Below are 15,085 nucleotides of genomic sequence, written 5' to 3'. Positions count from 1 at the left end.
AGAAGGAGAGTCCTGCCAGCAGGTCCTGTGCAGACAGGCAGGGGGGCAGAAAGCAAAACCCTGGAAGAGACAACAAGCCTGAGCTTGGCAACTGTCCAACGCCAACTTCAAAGGGGTCTCGAAGAGCACTGGTTATGAGATTTCCAGAACTGGCTTTTCATCCTGCTTTTTGGTTTTTCAGAGGTTTGTTTTTTTTTTGTTTTTTTTTTAATTTAGAAGAAAAGAAAGCGTGCTAAGCACTTATGCTATTTGACTCTTTTGCATCAGCGGACGAATACCAGTGTGCTTCAGTGTAAACTTGTCAGCACTCTAATACCATCTCTGAAACACAGGGAAATAACAGTACCGGAGAGTTATCTACCTGCAACCAAACAATAAAGTAAAACCAGGACTTGTGCAGGAATGCCGTCCTCCCACCTGGGCAGGGCTAATGTTTGCTTACTGCCCTCTGCAAGGGCCAGGGTGCTGGTGCTACAGGTAGAACTTCTCCTGTCAAGAGGAGATGAAACCGAGCCAAGAACAAACGGAACGTAATGGTCAAAAGTAGAAATGACTTGCCTAGTTTCAAGGTCAATACAGAAGAAAGTGTTTGAAAAGAGCAGAAATTTATACCACTCCTTTAGCCTGCCTGGCTGATGGAGAACCACAGCACATGATGTGATTTTAGCCAGCGTCTAAAAAATGCACTCAAAACAACGAATTAAAATGGTTTTGCAAGAAGAGATCAGTACTAGTCCTCAACAGCCTGCGTAATGGTGGGTAAAATCTCATCCAGACCACAAAATGGTGAGTGATCACGACAAAGGGAGGTATCAAAACCTTCCGTGCCTTCAGACACTGCTGACTAGCAGGCAATGGGATGTCTTTCCATTGCCCACAAAAGCCTCCCTGGCTGGCCCTGCCACTGCCGGGGAGTCACGCACCTAGCAAGTCACACACTGCTCTACACAGAAGGCAAAACCCCTCTTCTAGCCCCTGCGATGAACAGGTTACATCTTGAAGTGTCAGACTATGTTACATTTCCAAATTAATGCAAATCCTGGGCCTGATCTTGCAGGCTTTTCCCAGGAGGACCTCCGGCTGCCAGAGCAGCACACACACCTGAGAAGAGGATGCAAAAGGGTTTTCCAGCTCAGCGTTGGCTGAAAGCGATAACCCCTTCTGGGGTCTAGCTGTGGAAATGCCTGTGTGTGGGGAGTACATTCGCTCTGCTTTATGTGCACTCTGCTTAAAAAGTGTATTTGTGGCAATAATATATTATGCTTTCTCTGCAAATCTGCATTCGTGCTATTTCAGCAGCAAGCATTGTTCATCTTTTAATTTCAGCTTCTGAAAAAACACCAAGCAAAATCATTATTTCAAAAGTCTGAAGGAGGCCAGCCACAAAAGCCTTTCTCCATCCTTAGTTCATTTGGCCAGTTTTTACAGCACAAGCCTCCCAATTCCACCGAAACACTGAACTTCCCGGTGTTTTGCTCGCCGGGTGTGACGAGATCAGAGGACTGTGGATGAAACCCCACGCACACTCCTGTGACACAGCAACCTTGGCTTGTTTTCTGGTTGTTCCTTCTCTATCCCGGTGTCCAAACCTTTCCATTCCTCTGACTTCTGCCATCCTTACAGTATGTCCAAACTGCTTAAATCTTGGTGTCGCATTTCTGATGCTACTTTTGTCCCCTGATCTCCTGGTGTTTCCATTCACTGATGTCCTGTCATTGGTCCTGAGTACAGCCAAGCTCATTAAAGCTCCTGTTCTCTGGTGGTCTAGCTTTCTGCTCCACATAGCAAGGCTGGCCTGACAAATCCTTACATACAGCACTTTTTGGCCCCACTCTCCCTTACATTCTTGTGCCTGAAACTCATCGCTACATCTGCTATCTCACGAGCACAATTTCCTCTCCAGACCCATATGGCTCACCTCTCTATATATAGAAGTGGATCATTTGGAGGGAATCCAAAAGAGGGATTGCAAAAGGGATTAAAAAATAGGAGGGCATTACCTTTGAACAGGAATGAAGGCAGATTAATAGGCATATATGAAGGAGCCACAAGAAAAGAGGCCAATGTTATTTAAGGGTGGGCAAGGGTGAAACAAGAAAAGGTACCATTATAAAGCTAAAGACTCTGGAAATACCACTTTGAGACACTGTTTGACAGCAAAAACTGAAAAATCATTAAACTGTAGTTCAAAGTAAACTTTAGAAACCTACCAATGCCTTTATTTAGGTACTTTAATAACTCAGAATTTTTCAGAGGTAGAAATAAATACTGGAAGTTGTAAACCAAAACAAACACAAAGTCCATCTTGTCCTGAATTCCCTACAAGGCTGCCTCTCTGACCACCGAATACAGCTGGATGCCAGAATTACTGAATAAATTACCCGATACTACAAATCATATTCCACCTGCCTGAACAGAAGAATAGACAAAAGATTTTCTACAGATTTGTAGACAACAATATGCCACAACAGTGAAATCTAGAATTAAGCATTTAATAGAAATAATACATGCTTTTGAAGTGAATCCGCAGAAAGGAAGCACAAAGCAGAATATAAGAAAAATCTTTCCGGTCCATTATGTTCAGCAACAAGATGCATTTAATCGCTGCAGGTTTCCAAATTCGCTTAAAGTATTACACCTAGCAGTCCCAGACTTTAACCACACTGCAGAAACTGAGTCAGGACTTCTCACTTCGTCTTGTAGTAGCTGGCTGATTGTCATATCGCAGCAACACAAAACCAAGTACAATTCAAACATATGGGTGTATTTTGTAACAAAATAAAACTCTGGTATACTTTAAATACTTGGTAATGCTCCACTTTGGAGCTGTCAAGAAAAAAATCTGAACATTGGGGATGCAGTTAGCATGAACAGGTCTGGAATGTATCTATTTGCATTAAGCAAAACATTTTATGGATAATATAATTAATCACACTCCAATAGCTTTCATTTTGTGCTAAAAGCAGTTAGGGGTTTTGCCTCTGAAGCTACTAATTATTCCATTAAAATTTCAGTCAAAACCAAGTTATCTTTGTCACGGTCGAATTCTTACTTTGTATACAAGCAGCACCAGTTTGTAACTAATGAATTCTCTTTCTCAGAAAAAGAAAGTAAATTGCCAAAAGGTTTCACTTAGCCTATTTTATAGAGAAAGAATTCACTCTCACACCCTCTGCTTACCTACTTTAGAAAATACCATATTATTTCATTGCAATAGCTCAAAGACCAAGTTGCATTCCAAAAAACTTGGTGTGATTTTAATCGGGAAGCAATCGACAACTAATTCCAGCACATCACTTGCAAAGACAGCATGGAATCTGAATGGCAATACTGCTGACGATATGCAAAGAATCAGGCTCAGTTCTAAGATTCCAGACTGAGTTCACCAAGCATGAAAGACAGGGAAAAAAAAACTACCACAGTGGTAAACTGAGACAAGTCTCAAGTTCTAAATAAAGCACAGAACTAGGTAGAGGGCTGTTCATCCACTTCAGGGATTAATCAGTATCAGGTAGTGGGCAAACAAGTACCATTAGGTAGTAGATATCACTGTAGTAGCTGCTATTATTCTTTATTGGTAAATATTTGTATGGCATGTAATCCTGCTGATGGACAGTAAGTAGCTCAAGACCCTAAAGGTTAATGATGTTTAAATTCCAAATGTGTAAGCACTTACTCATGCAATTTGTGCAAACAGCACTTGGAGTACCCACAACTTCAGGGACACAGATATTTTTTAAAAAAAATAACGAACCTTGCTGATTAGGAAAGGAAATATAGGTTAGGAAGGTCCACTGCCTTCAGAAAACTGAGGCCATAGCTGATGTTACAGACTAAAGCGGAGCTGTGACAACTCTACACCCACTGAGGATCAATTCCTGGATCTCGTCCTGGCTCTGCCAGTGAACAGCTACATGACAATACAGAACTGCTTCGTCTTTTTGTGTCTCTGCTGCTTCAGAAAGGGCAGGTGACACCTACCCTTCTTTGGGATCCATGGATAGAAAGTGCAAAGAGAGTTAACTGCAAAGACAAATGAACAGATATTTACACAAGAGTTTGTATAGTTTATGTGAAAGTCTCTTTCTAGGAGGAACAACTCCTTTGCTATCACATGTCGCGAAGGCATAGCAAGCCTTGAAACTTTGAACATCTGCACAGACTGTGCTAAGCCATGCTTCGTTATCTTCCATGACAACAAAGATTTCCTACTCCTTGTCCTACACACACTTTCAGATGGCTCTTTGTAAACTCACAACTGTCCCACTCGAACCCCCGCATGCTGAATTGCTTTACGGTTCCAGTTTCACTTGTTCTCCTCGCAATCCTCGCCTTGTTAGACTCTCCAGGTATTTTATTTTAACACGACTGTCCAGCTGCTCCACAGCCTCCCTGCTCCCCAGATTTCCGTTGCTCTTTTAAAGAACTCTGTAGAAAGTTGTGCTAACAGATGCACTATACTGGCCAAACAACAGGATGTTGTAAATGTCCAACTACTGTGTGCTTTTCATATGGATATGCTAATAGGCACACTATCAGCACACAGCTGTAAATGCAAATAACAGAGCACAGGCAGAGCATCTTTTATGGATGTTTAACCACCTTCTGTCTTGTAAGAGACCAGCTCCCTGCTATTTGTAAGATAAAAAGCGAATAGCTCACCTCGCGTCAATGCTGTGTAAATCAATTAAGACAACAACAGCACAGTACAGAGGCACTGTTAAGGCTGGCTCCAGAAGAAGCCTTTAAGTCACAGATGGGCCTTCTGATCTTGTCCGTAGGCTTTCTGATCTGCTCCACAGCGTCTGCCAGTTAACTGCATGCACTCAGAAGAGATGCGTTTTATTTAATTCTGTTATAAGGATTTTTTTAAAACAACAACAAACATATACTACGGTAAACTAAACAATCAAGAAATGTTATGGATTAAAAGTTTTAAAGGGCCAAATCATCTTATGAAGTTGCTTTTGGATCTTCTAGTCATCCACCACTCCAATATCCCCACCTAAAGTTAACAACAATAGTGCCCAGTGGATTTAATGACATTCCTGGCACCCTGGCTTCTGGGTTAAACCAGGGGTGCCAATGCCCTTAGGCACATGGGTGCCCGTCTGCCATAGTTGGGCCGAGTAACAAGAAGGATCCGGATTCACCTTGTCATTCATTACTGGAGTGCAGAAGGAGGTCTGCTCTGTACAACAAATACTTCTGCGGTTCATCTTTTCAGCCTCCGATTCACCAGTTCCCTTTCAGTGCATACTGAATCCTAAGGTATTTCACAGGTAAAATTTATCAGAGATGCAGGTACATTAGCAATAAATAAAGCATTCCCAGTTGTAACACTTGGTGTTTCATCACAAGTTATAACAACTTGGATAGTGACTACTGACGCTTTCCTCAGGAGGGACTCTACGGCACTGGGAAGTATGTAACTGAAGTGTGTAACTGAATGTCATCTTGGTCAGGATGTTTCAGTACCCATCAGCTGCTTTGGTCATTTTTCTGCTTCACCTGACTCTACTGCTAGCTAAAAACAAACAAACAAGAGAGAACCACCCTCCCACCCCCCCAGCCATCATAAACATAAAACGGGCCAAATTCTGCTGGCACAAATTACATCGCTACTCTCTCAAATATTAACTCAAATAACTGCATAGCAGAATTTGGCTGAAAACAAGAAAAATAATGCAGCAAACTTAAGGAGTCGAAATGGCTTCAGTCATATGAAACCAACCGCAAATGAAAATGTTTACTTACGATTTTTATTGGTGTGTACTATATGTTGTTACACAAAGTTAATTGCTGTAATGGTGTGGGAGATGATGTAGCAAGACAATCTGAAGAGAACACGTCAGCTGTCATATTATGAGACCATATCTGTAGTATGAATTATCAAAATGGTATTTAAGACTCCTATTGGACATATATATGCACTAAAAGATTTTAGGCATCTCTTTCAGCAAAAGACCATATCAATTTGAATTAATTATAAAGTTCCTAGCTATTTGCAATAATGACTTTTTAATTGATACAAAAATGAATTAATTAAAAAAAAGAGCTGCTTTTAGCTTTAATCCATCTGCTTGAAACCACTGAGCTGTACTATGACGCAGACACAAATATTAATGACCAACTGGCAATAGGATAATGAGTCAATAAAGATTTTAAATGGTGTGAGCTAGAACAATTACCAACCTAATAGGCAGATAAATAAGGCTACTTGACTTTACCCAAGGAAAATGATTATTCTTAACCACTTACATTGAATGACCTGAACAAAATGTTTTGGGTTAGGTTTTTTTTTTTTTCTTTCCTGGCACTTTTCTATACTCACTTCTGCTGTCCCCAGTTTCCACAGCTATCACCACCACTTCTCCATTGCTTATTGACATGAAACTGCTCGGAGCCCTCACATGCTAAAAACAACCATCATGCTCCCAGCATGCTCCCTTGGAAACAAACCTCGTGCACAGAGCTGCAGAGAAGCCCCACGGCAGCCCACGAAGCAGTGCAGCGTGTCACCTCCCCGTGCAGCACGGTGGACACAGCACGGCACACACCTGCTGACGCTCACCAGATCCTGCCCAAACGAGATCGACTTTCCCAGTGCAGCGCTTGGAAGCCTGTTGTTGGATTGCTTCTCCAAACCCACCTCGAAGACCCCTGCACGCCCCTCCAGGTCAGAGAGGCAGACAGGTCAGATTAGCTACCGAGTCGCAGAAATCCCTAACAAGGAACAAGGGCTTAGACGTTTCCAGTATTTCAAAAGGAAGCCCGCAATATCTTACGTTTAGCCCAAGGCCAGAGTTTTACTGTTGTTTCATTAGCATATCACTGACATTGCTGTAAATTAAACTGCAGTTTACGTTGCCTCCATATGGGCGGTTTCAGCAAATGCAGTGGTAAAAGGTATTAAATAACAGCCTGCAACCTGACAGAAAATACCTAGGAGAAAAAAACCAATACATCAAAAGCATCTGGCAAACGGCGATGCAGATATTATTGAATATGTCCTGGTTTTTAAAGGAATTATCTGCTCTCCGACAGTAATAATGTAGTTGTTGTTATTTATGTTTGGTTTGGCCTTGCCTGGAGGATTCAGCTATGACACGGGCTGTCCAGTGCTATGCACTGCACAAACTCGGCATACGCGATGGTCCCAGCAGAAAGTGCCAGTCGGCAAGAAATGATAAGAGGGTGGTAAGACGTGTTCTCCTGGAAGATGGGAGAGCAGAAGACTCTCCTTCAATGACAGACCGGCTGGCACAGGCATCAGCCTCAGCGGGAAGCAACATTACCAGGAGGATTTGAGCAAGACAAGAAGGAAAGCCAGGTAAGTTTAATCTTGGCAGAGGCCACCCCGGCAGTGCCTGCCCCTTTGCAGTCAACAAACAGGCAGCTCTATACACCCAAGGGAAAACAAATGCTTTCATTTTGCAACAAGCCTTTTCTCTTAGGGTCTCTCTTGAACCCTGAGCCTGTAGCATAGCTACGGAAAGGCGCAAGAACAGAAATCATGCTGAAATATTGCATAAAGGGGACATGGAGGAATGGGAACAGAAGTCATAGGCGATCCCTTGGAAAACCCACGTGCCACGGTATTTCAATACAATGTCTTTATAAAAGCAACTTTTCCCTCTGCCTAATTTCACCAAATTCCCTCGGAGCGCGGCTTTCCTGTTGGCCGTCCTGGCACCCACAAGCTCCCCCTGGCCAGCTGGGGCCAGCTGAGCACCACAAACAGGCCAAGAGCCTCAATAAGCCTAAAACTTGCTTCAAACAATGCTTTCTGACAGCGCTGGAAACTCTGATCCTGTAGACAAAACCAGAAGATTCATCCAATGACACTTTATGTGCCCACTACATGTATTTTAAGCAATATGAACAAAGATATAATTAAAAAAAAAAAACAACAAAAATGCAGCAAATAATTCTTTTATTACCAGTACCTTTGGATCTTCTCCAGTTCTGCCTTTTCCATGGCGGTGCCACCAAGATTTAGGCACATATTTAACTAAACTTGTGTGATTAATTTTAGTGATTTCAATATTTCTTCCTGCACATTTCCCTGCTTGATAAAGTACTCGCCACAGGTGTGTCTGTGCTGGGTGGTCCCAGAGGACAGAAGCCGCAGAGATGCTCGCCGAGCAGCCTGTCAACGCTTCACACTGGCTCGTATTTCGACATTTAAAACATTTCAAGTGGCGTACACGCAGCAGTGCTCGCCGCGTGAAATGGATCTGGATTTTCTGCAGCAGGTTAGTGAAACATCACGTAGAGCCAAAAGGCTCTTCCAGAAACCCACGACCTCCTCCAGTGGGGCAGACCCACCAATCAATACCTGCCTTTAAACGAAGATGGCCTTGGGGCCATTGCTCTCCCCTGGCCCCATCCTGCTCCTCCAATCAAGCAGGGCTGATATAGACATACTAGCAAGTCAACCTAGTTAATAGAAGGTAGTTAAAGAAATGGAATCACTCTCTGTTTAGCAGCAGTTATTTAGCTTCTGTTAACTGGACTGCATTACCCAGCTAAAAGCGAAGGAGTTCACTACCTGTGGGCACTGGTGAGTAACTTGCCATGGCAATACTTTCCTTTTGAGTCACTTATAAGCTGGGCAATCATTAACTGCAGCGCTGAAATTCTCCATTTCTGCTGTGTTGCAGGTTCTCTGCAAGAAGTCCCAGCTAATTTGACAGCAAAGCTCATCAATTTACAGAAGCACCATGCCGGTGCGGGCAATATTTTAAAAATGATTAACCGGGGGAACGTGTCAGACCTCTTATATATTGCCTGCTCCTGCTACATGTGCAGCGATGACAGTAAATACAAAATCAAGCGGGGCTGTGATCTGTCTGCGCTGCTACGGGCTCCTTTCCCCACCAGCCCAGGAACAGCAGATCCACAAACTCAGCGGACTCCCTCGCAGCTTAAATAAGCCTAAAAACCCACCAAGGTGACCCAAAACGTTCACGTTTGCTGTCCTGCCCCACTCAACTTTCACACAGCCAACCCGGGGGGGGGGGCTGCACAGTCGGGGTGGTTTTAAACCCCGATCCTCGCACGCTGTAGCTCCAAAGCCCAGGGTCAAGCCCACGCTGTATGTTTCGGGGTGCCAAGCCCGCACCGCCATGTTCTGGGGTACCCCCCACCCCGGGCGGCCCCTCACCGGCCTCCTCCTCCTCCTCCTCCCCGGGCTCAGGGAGGGCGGGCCGGGCCGGGTTCCTCCGACCCCCCGGCACCCACCTGCGTACCGCCTCCACCGAGCCGGCGATGGGCACCCCGCCATCGCCGCCGCTGTCGTAGAGAACCCCGCTGACGTCCAGCAGCAGCCCCCTCACGGCCCGAGCCCAGGCCGCCATCTCCCACCCTCCCCGTCCCGCCGAGCCGCGGGCGCTGCTGGGAAACGTAGTCCGGGGAAGGGAGCGACCGGGGCGAACACGGCAGCCTCGCGCGATGCGTTCCGCCCCCGCCCCGCCTCTCAATTAATTTATTAATTCATCATTACTGTTGTTAACACACCTGAGGCAGGTGGCCGCACGGACCGAGCTTGGTTTCCCCCAGGCGATGGCAGGAACGCCTTCTTCGAGGGCGCGGCGGCTGCCCGGCGTCTCCGTTCGCCCGCCAAAACGGCGGCTCCTCTCCACAGGTACGGCGAGCAGCCTCCGCCTCCGGGCTGCCCGCCGCCAACAAACAGCCCCGGGAACGGGCCGGCAAACAGCCCCGGCCATTAAAAAGCAGCCAGGCAGCGAGTGCCGGGGCTCGTTCCCCGTTTCGCGATAAACTCCCTCAGGTATCGCGTCCCCGGGAAGAAACTTCCATCCTCTGAAGCACGCACGTCACCTGAGGCAGACGCTGTCGAAAGTAAAGGCAACATAGCGTGTTTCCTTAAAAATTTCTGGAAGGGCTCCAGACCCTCAGCAAGAGCACCCCGGGTCTCGATTTGGGTGAGGCTTTTCCGAAGCGACGACGAGCTCGGCATGCTTCCATCTCGCAGTTTCCCTCAGGAGCGGCAGCACGGTGGGATGGCGGATTCCCTCACGGCTTCCCCGGCCACCCGTGCACCCCGTATCGCACCCTGCGCTGCACTCTGCGGGTCTGTGGGAACCTGCAGGACAGGATTCGGCCCTTGCGGACCAAGGCGCTGATCCACACAGCGGCAGAAGACTGACGAGACCCGCGTCAGCTCGGCCAAAACGCTGACAGGGCCGTGCCTCGCCTCGGTGGCATCTTCTCGTACATGCCCAACGCTTCGTATAGACAACCGAGAAAAAACACACTGGCTCGTCATATAAAGAACTGAACCGATCCCCTCCGTTCTACAATCATGGATAAGATTTTATCAACTGTGTTTCAGCTTTACAGATAATACTGTTTTCTCCCTCGATACAGTCCAGATACTTTCTTATTGCTAATACTATCAATAGCATGCCACGACTCCCAGAATATATAAGGAGCTGCAGCAGAATTATAGTCCACTTTGTTTTAAGAAAAGCAGAGGAGCCTTGGCAGCATTGATTTGCATCACTGTTTCTGGAATAGCCTCTGGCTTCTCCTTAAAGATAATATCTAAACTCTGAAATTCATTAAATAGACCCAGAAATGGATCAGGTTATTTAAAACAACATCACTAATGGCGCAATATCTCAGCTGTCTCCACCGATAGTGAACATTGTCTTGGATAGTGTTATCAGTCCAGGACACCCGCTATGAATATCGATCCGCAGCTTGTTACAGCCATCACTTCACTTGCCGTCAGGACAGGTCAGGGTTGAAACCCACCTAGCATCAAAGCAATTTAAAGACAGCACTCGGGCTGAATTTTAATGCTTGAGCTGGGAAACGGACCAACTTCAAACAGACTGCTAAAACTAATCCATGAACGTGTGCTTTTTCGTGTGTGCCTTCCTACATGCATGTATGTTTGTAGGTTGGTGTGCATGCACGTGTTAAACCGATGATATTTGAAGACGGCTGCTAGCTCACAAATTAATCTCAATGCTACAATTTACCTTCTCAGCTCCTGCAGACACAACAACTCAAACAGAAGTATTTGTAGTCTCACATATATCAGATTAGATTTTTTTTTTTTCTTTCAAACATAAAAAATCTCTGGCACTGCCAAGGCTTGCGACCATTCTTAAAATAGTAATCCGTGCACTTATTTACCATACGACAGTACCTATGATTTCTCCATGTAGTTTGAAACTAACGTTATGCCACAAAAAGAGTCTTGTTTCAAAATCATTAATCGGCTCTGCACTAAGACTTCATATGCGTTTTCTTTATCTGATCTCACTTTTGAAGCAAGCTGTCCAGCACCTGCAACTGCTCCTCTCCCCTTCCTTCTCCTCCTTCTGCACCTCAAGGAACTTCAAATACATAAGCAATACTTAACTAGCACACAGCAGTGTCTTCCAGTTCAGCACCACCTTCATTTTCACGCTGGGTGTGTCCCCAAAACTAAGCTTTATCCATCTGTAGCTTTAGTGTGTGAACTCCTCAGGACAGAGCTCCCTTCTCTTCTACACGTGTGGTATCCCATACCAGAGGCCAGTGCCAAATGGGCTCTCGGATGCCGCCACCACATAATTAACAAAAACAATTACTCATAATCACATCGCCCCGCACATCTTCATCTCTTCATCTCGCTCTCGCGTTATCTTAAGGCCTCTGCCTTTGCAACGCTGAATAGAAAGCCCAATTCTGCTGAGGCTGAGACACCTGTAAAGAGGAGGAGGGCTGTGGTCTGCACCTCTTCCTAGGAACAAAAGCAGGTGGAGTAGCAGATTCCCACCAAGGGCTGCCTTCCCCGGCCTCCTCCAGCTGAAGTGTGTCCCTTCCTTCGTCTACACCTCAGCCTGATTCGCGGCACCAACAAACACAGAAATGCCAAGAAGAGGGAAAAGCATCCTCCTGACCAGATACGGATGTACAGAAGCACATTGCTAGCAATTTTTTAATAAGCACGGCTGGCTAGAAGTGGTCATGGTCATGGGACTGGTGCAGGGTGGAGAGGCCTGACCTGCTGCTGCCTACGCTTTCCCAGTTATGGGTATGATCAGACAACGAGGCGTTTCCACTCAAGGCAAGGAGGGTTAGTCAGGGGGCTGCTCAGCGGGGCAGGCACTCCCCCAGCGCAGGCATGCCTCAGTTTCCCTGCCTATTAACTGGGAATAGTGTGAACGCCACGGCTGAGCTGCCGGAGTTAGGGCCAGCCCTTGTTCCAGACCCTGAACCAGACTGACCCTGAGCCGCCCCGAAATGAGCAGCAGCTCATTTCTCCCTGAGGACCGCTCAGTAGCTTCACATCTGTAACAGCTGTCGCTGGCAGAGGGAGTGCTGCAAGCCTGGAGCCTTGAAGCCCGGCGCAGCAGAGGGATGCAGGAGCCCTCCCTCCTCTCCGGACCCCTCTGAGACACGAGGCTCGCCCCGCTGGACCGCCACCGACCCAGGGCAGCTGCAGGTGGGTCAGCGGAGGGCAGAGGGCGGACGGAGGCAGCTGGTGGTCCCTCCGGACCCCGGGGGACAGCAGCTGCCGGCGGGCCGCCATGCGCGCTCGCATCCCCGTCCCGGCGGAGACCCCGGGTCCGCTGCCAGGGCTCCTGGCCCGCCCCCGGCCCACGTCTCTGCGCATCCCCAGAGCCGACCCGGGGCGGGCGGGGGGGGGGGGGGGGCAGGTAACGGGAAAAGCCCCGTCGCCGGGAGGTTGGGGCTGGAGGGAGGCGTCCGCTGCGCCCCCCGCGGAGCCGGCGCGGCGGGGACGGGGAGGGGGACGACGCGGGGGCGGCGTGCCAATGGCTGCGCTGCCCCCTCCTCTGCCCCCACCCCGCCGCCGGCCCCTCCGCCCTCCCCCCGGCCCGACCCTCCTCCCCGCCGCTCACTCCGCGCTGCGGCTCGGGAGGTGCCCCGGTCTTCCGCGGCCGGCGCAGCCCTCCGCCGGCTCCGCGCTGGGAGCCAGCAGGTCTCCGGCGAAGCGCGGAGGGTGGGGTTGGGGGGGGAATGCCGGAATGCCCGGAGCGCGGGGCCAAGGCGGCCCCCATCCATCATAAAATCTCCTTCTCCATCTTAGACATCCTGGATCCCCAGAAATTCAGCAGGAGACGCGAACCGGCCGCGGGGAGCTGGGGCAGCCCCCCCCGCTCGGGCGAGCGGGAGAAAAGTTTGGGAAGAGTTGAAGTAGGAAAGGACGCTGCTGCTCCCGGCAGCGGGAGGAATAAACTAGAGGCACATGGTAGGAACGCGCTCGAGTTTCTCCGGCCGGCGCTGGCGGGGCGAGCAGGTGGAGGCGCCGGCAGACGGGGACCCCCGGCCCCCCGAGCCCGGCGGGGTGCGCTCCCCGTGCGGAGCTCCAGCAGGAAGATGTAACGGGCAGCGCGGGGGAAAGGCGGGGGGTGTGCGTGGGGGTGGTGGTGGTGGATCTGTATTTTAAGCCTGGATGGTGCAAAGGGAAAAGTTCTCGGTGTCCCGTCCCCCCCTCCCCGGCTCCCGGCGTGCGGAGCATCCTCCGCCGCCCGAGGAGGACGGGGCATCCCGGGGCGTGCCGCCGCCCCATCCCGGCCCCGGGCACGGCCCCGGACGGGCCGCGGCTCTTGCCAGGGCTCCGCACGGGGTATTTTTCCCCCAGCACGGCGGCCCCCGGGCGCCCCTTTCCCCGGGGCGGGAGGGGGTCGGGCGCCCCGGCCCCCCGGCTGGCCCTGACCGGCAGCGGGACGGCCGGCTGGGTAATTGCTCAGCCCGTCCCCACCGGAGGGATGCCTTAGCTCCCGTTGATCGATATCCTATTACCGACTCCCGCCTATCTCCTGCCCGCAGCTTGCAGGTGCCCACTTCAAACCTCCTTCCCCCGGCCTGATCCTAATATTGTTCGATTAAAACTTACCTTTAATAGATGACATCTATCGATCTGGCCCTCGCAAATCTGAAACTCCATTAGCGCGGGGATGGGGAGGGAGGGGGGATTTATTTCGCTTCAGAAGGGGACTTTAATAACTTCTTTTTTAATTGGTAAGAAATCCATATCGACGCCTCCCCCCTCCCCGCCGCAGATGCGATGGCACAGCGGGGAGCGTGGAGGGGCTCTCGCACGGCGGGCGTTTGTTTTTTTTTTTTTTTCTCCCGTTTATTTTATTTCAACGATTGCCCTTATTTTATCACTTTTGGCGGGGGGGGTGGGGGGGAGAAGGGAGGGTGATGGAGAAGAAGAGCCGGGTTTCGAGGGGCGGCAGGCGGCTCGGCGCTGGGTGAGGGGCGGGAGGAGGGTGCGCGCCCCCCCCTCGACGCGTCCCCCTGACGACCGCCGCCATCTCCCCTTAGATGCGCACTCCCCGGCGGAGAGCGGCGCCGAGGCAGCGGGGCCGGAGCCCGACGAGGAGGGCACGCCCGGGGCCGGGGCCGGGACCGGGACCGGGACCCAGCCCGCCGGCCGCCCGCCCGGTCCGGAGGAGCCGGGCTCGCCGCGGGGCGCCAGGCGGCGGCGGGCCGAGGCGGGATGCGGCAAGCCGCGGCGGGCGCGGACGGCCTTCACCTACGAGCAGCTGGTGGCCCTGGAGAACAAGTTTCGGGCCACGCGATACCTGTCGGTCTGCGAGCGCCTCAGCCTGGCGCTCTCCCTCAGCCTCACCGAGACGCAGGTGAAGATCTGGTTCCAGAACCGACGCACCAAGTGGAAGAAGCAGCACCCGGGCGCCGACGGGGCGGCCCCCGCCGCGTCCCCCGCCGCGCCGGCGGGCGGCGGCAGCCCCAGCCCGCCGGGCCCCGCCGCTCTGCCCTTCCAGACTTTCCCCTCCTACGCCGCCGCCAACGTCCTCGTCCCGCCGGCCGCCCCCTTCCCGCTGGGCGGGGGCCCCTTCGCGCCCTTCCTCGGCCCCGCGTACCTCGGCCCCTTCTACGCCCCGCACCTCTGAGGTGGGCAGAGACGCCGGGAGCCCGGCGGAGGGGCGGCGGGCCGCTCCCGGCCGGCGGGGCCGAGCCCCCGTGCCCGCCCGGGAGCCAGGCAGGGTCCTCGGCCCTTCTGTCCGAGCGGGGCGCCGCGTCTTCGCTTCTGGGGGCTGCATGGCCGTTCGAAGTGTAAGAAAGTTGATTT

The 15,085-nt window shown here is 50.7% G+C and overlaps 2 protein-coding genes across 3 annotated transcripts in view; one reads left to right on the top strand and one right to left on the bottom strand.

Moving 5' to 3' along the window:
- Positions 1-9,375, bottom strand: part of LHPP (phospholysine phosphohistidine inorganic pyrophosphate phosphatase) — a 90,741-nt gene extending 81,366 nt beyond the window's left edge. For both annotated transcript variants that reach the window (XR_008237030.1, XM_052800113.1), the window contains exon 1: positions 9,247-9,375. Coding sequence is in view for 1 of the 2 variants with exons in the window: in XM_052800113.1 (XP_052656073.1) it covers positions 9,247-9,362 (116 nt within the window). In the remaining variant the exon portion in view is untranslated. The remainder of the gene's footprint in view (positions 1-9,246) is intronic.
- Positions 9,376-13,002: 3,627 nt separating this feature from the next.
- NKX1-2 (NK1 homeobox 2) lies at positions 13,003-14,969 on the top strand. Its single transcript, XM_052800044.1, has 2 exons — positions 13,003-13,234; positions 14,317-14,969. Exons 1-2 carry the CDS (start codon positions 13,003-13,005, stop codon positions 14,904-14,906), a joined length of 822 nt encoding a protein of 273 aa, XP_052656004.1. The 3' UTR covers positions 14,907-14,969.
- The last annotated feature ends 116 nt before the right edge of the window (positions 14,970-15,085 follow it).

Source organism: Harpia harpyja, chromosome 10 (assembly GCF_026419915.1).
Source record: "Harpia harpyja isolate bHarHar1 chromosome 10, bHarHar1 primary haplotype, whole genome shotgun sequence".
Classification (NCBI taxonomy): Eukaryota; Metazoa; Chordata; class Aves; order Accipitriformes; family Accipitridae; genus Harpia; species Harpia harpyja.
The sequence above is the reverse complement of the archived record's forward strand: the minus strand, read 5'-3'. Positions and strand labels throughout refer to the sequence as shown.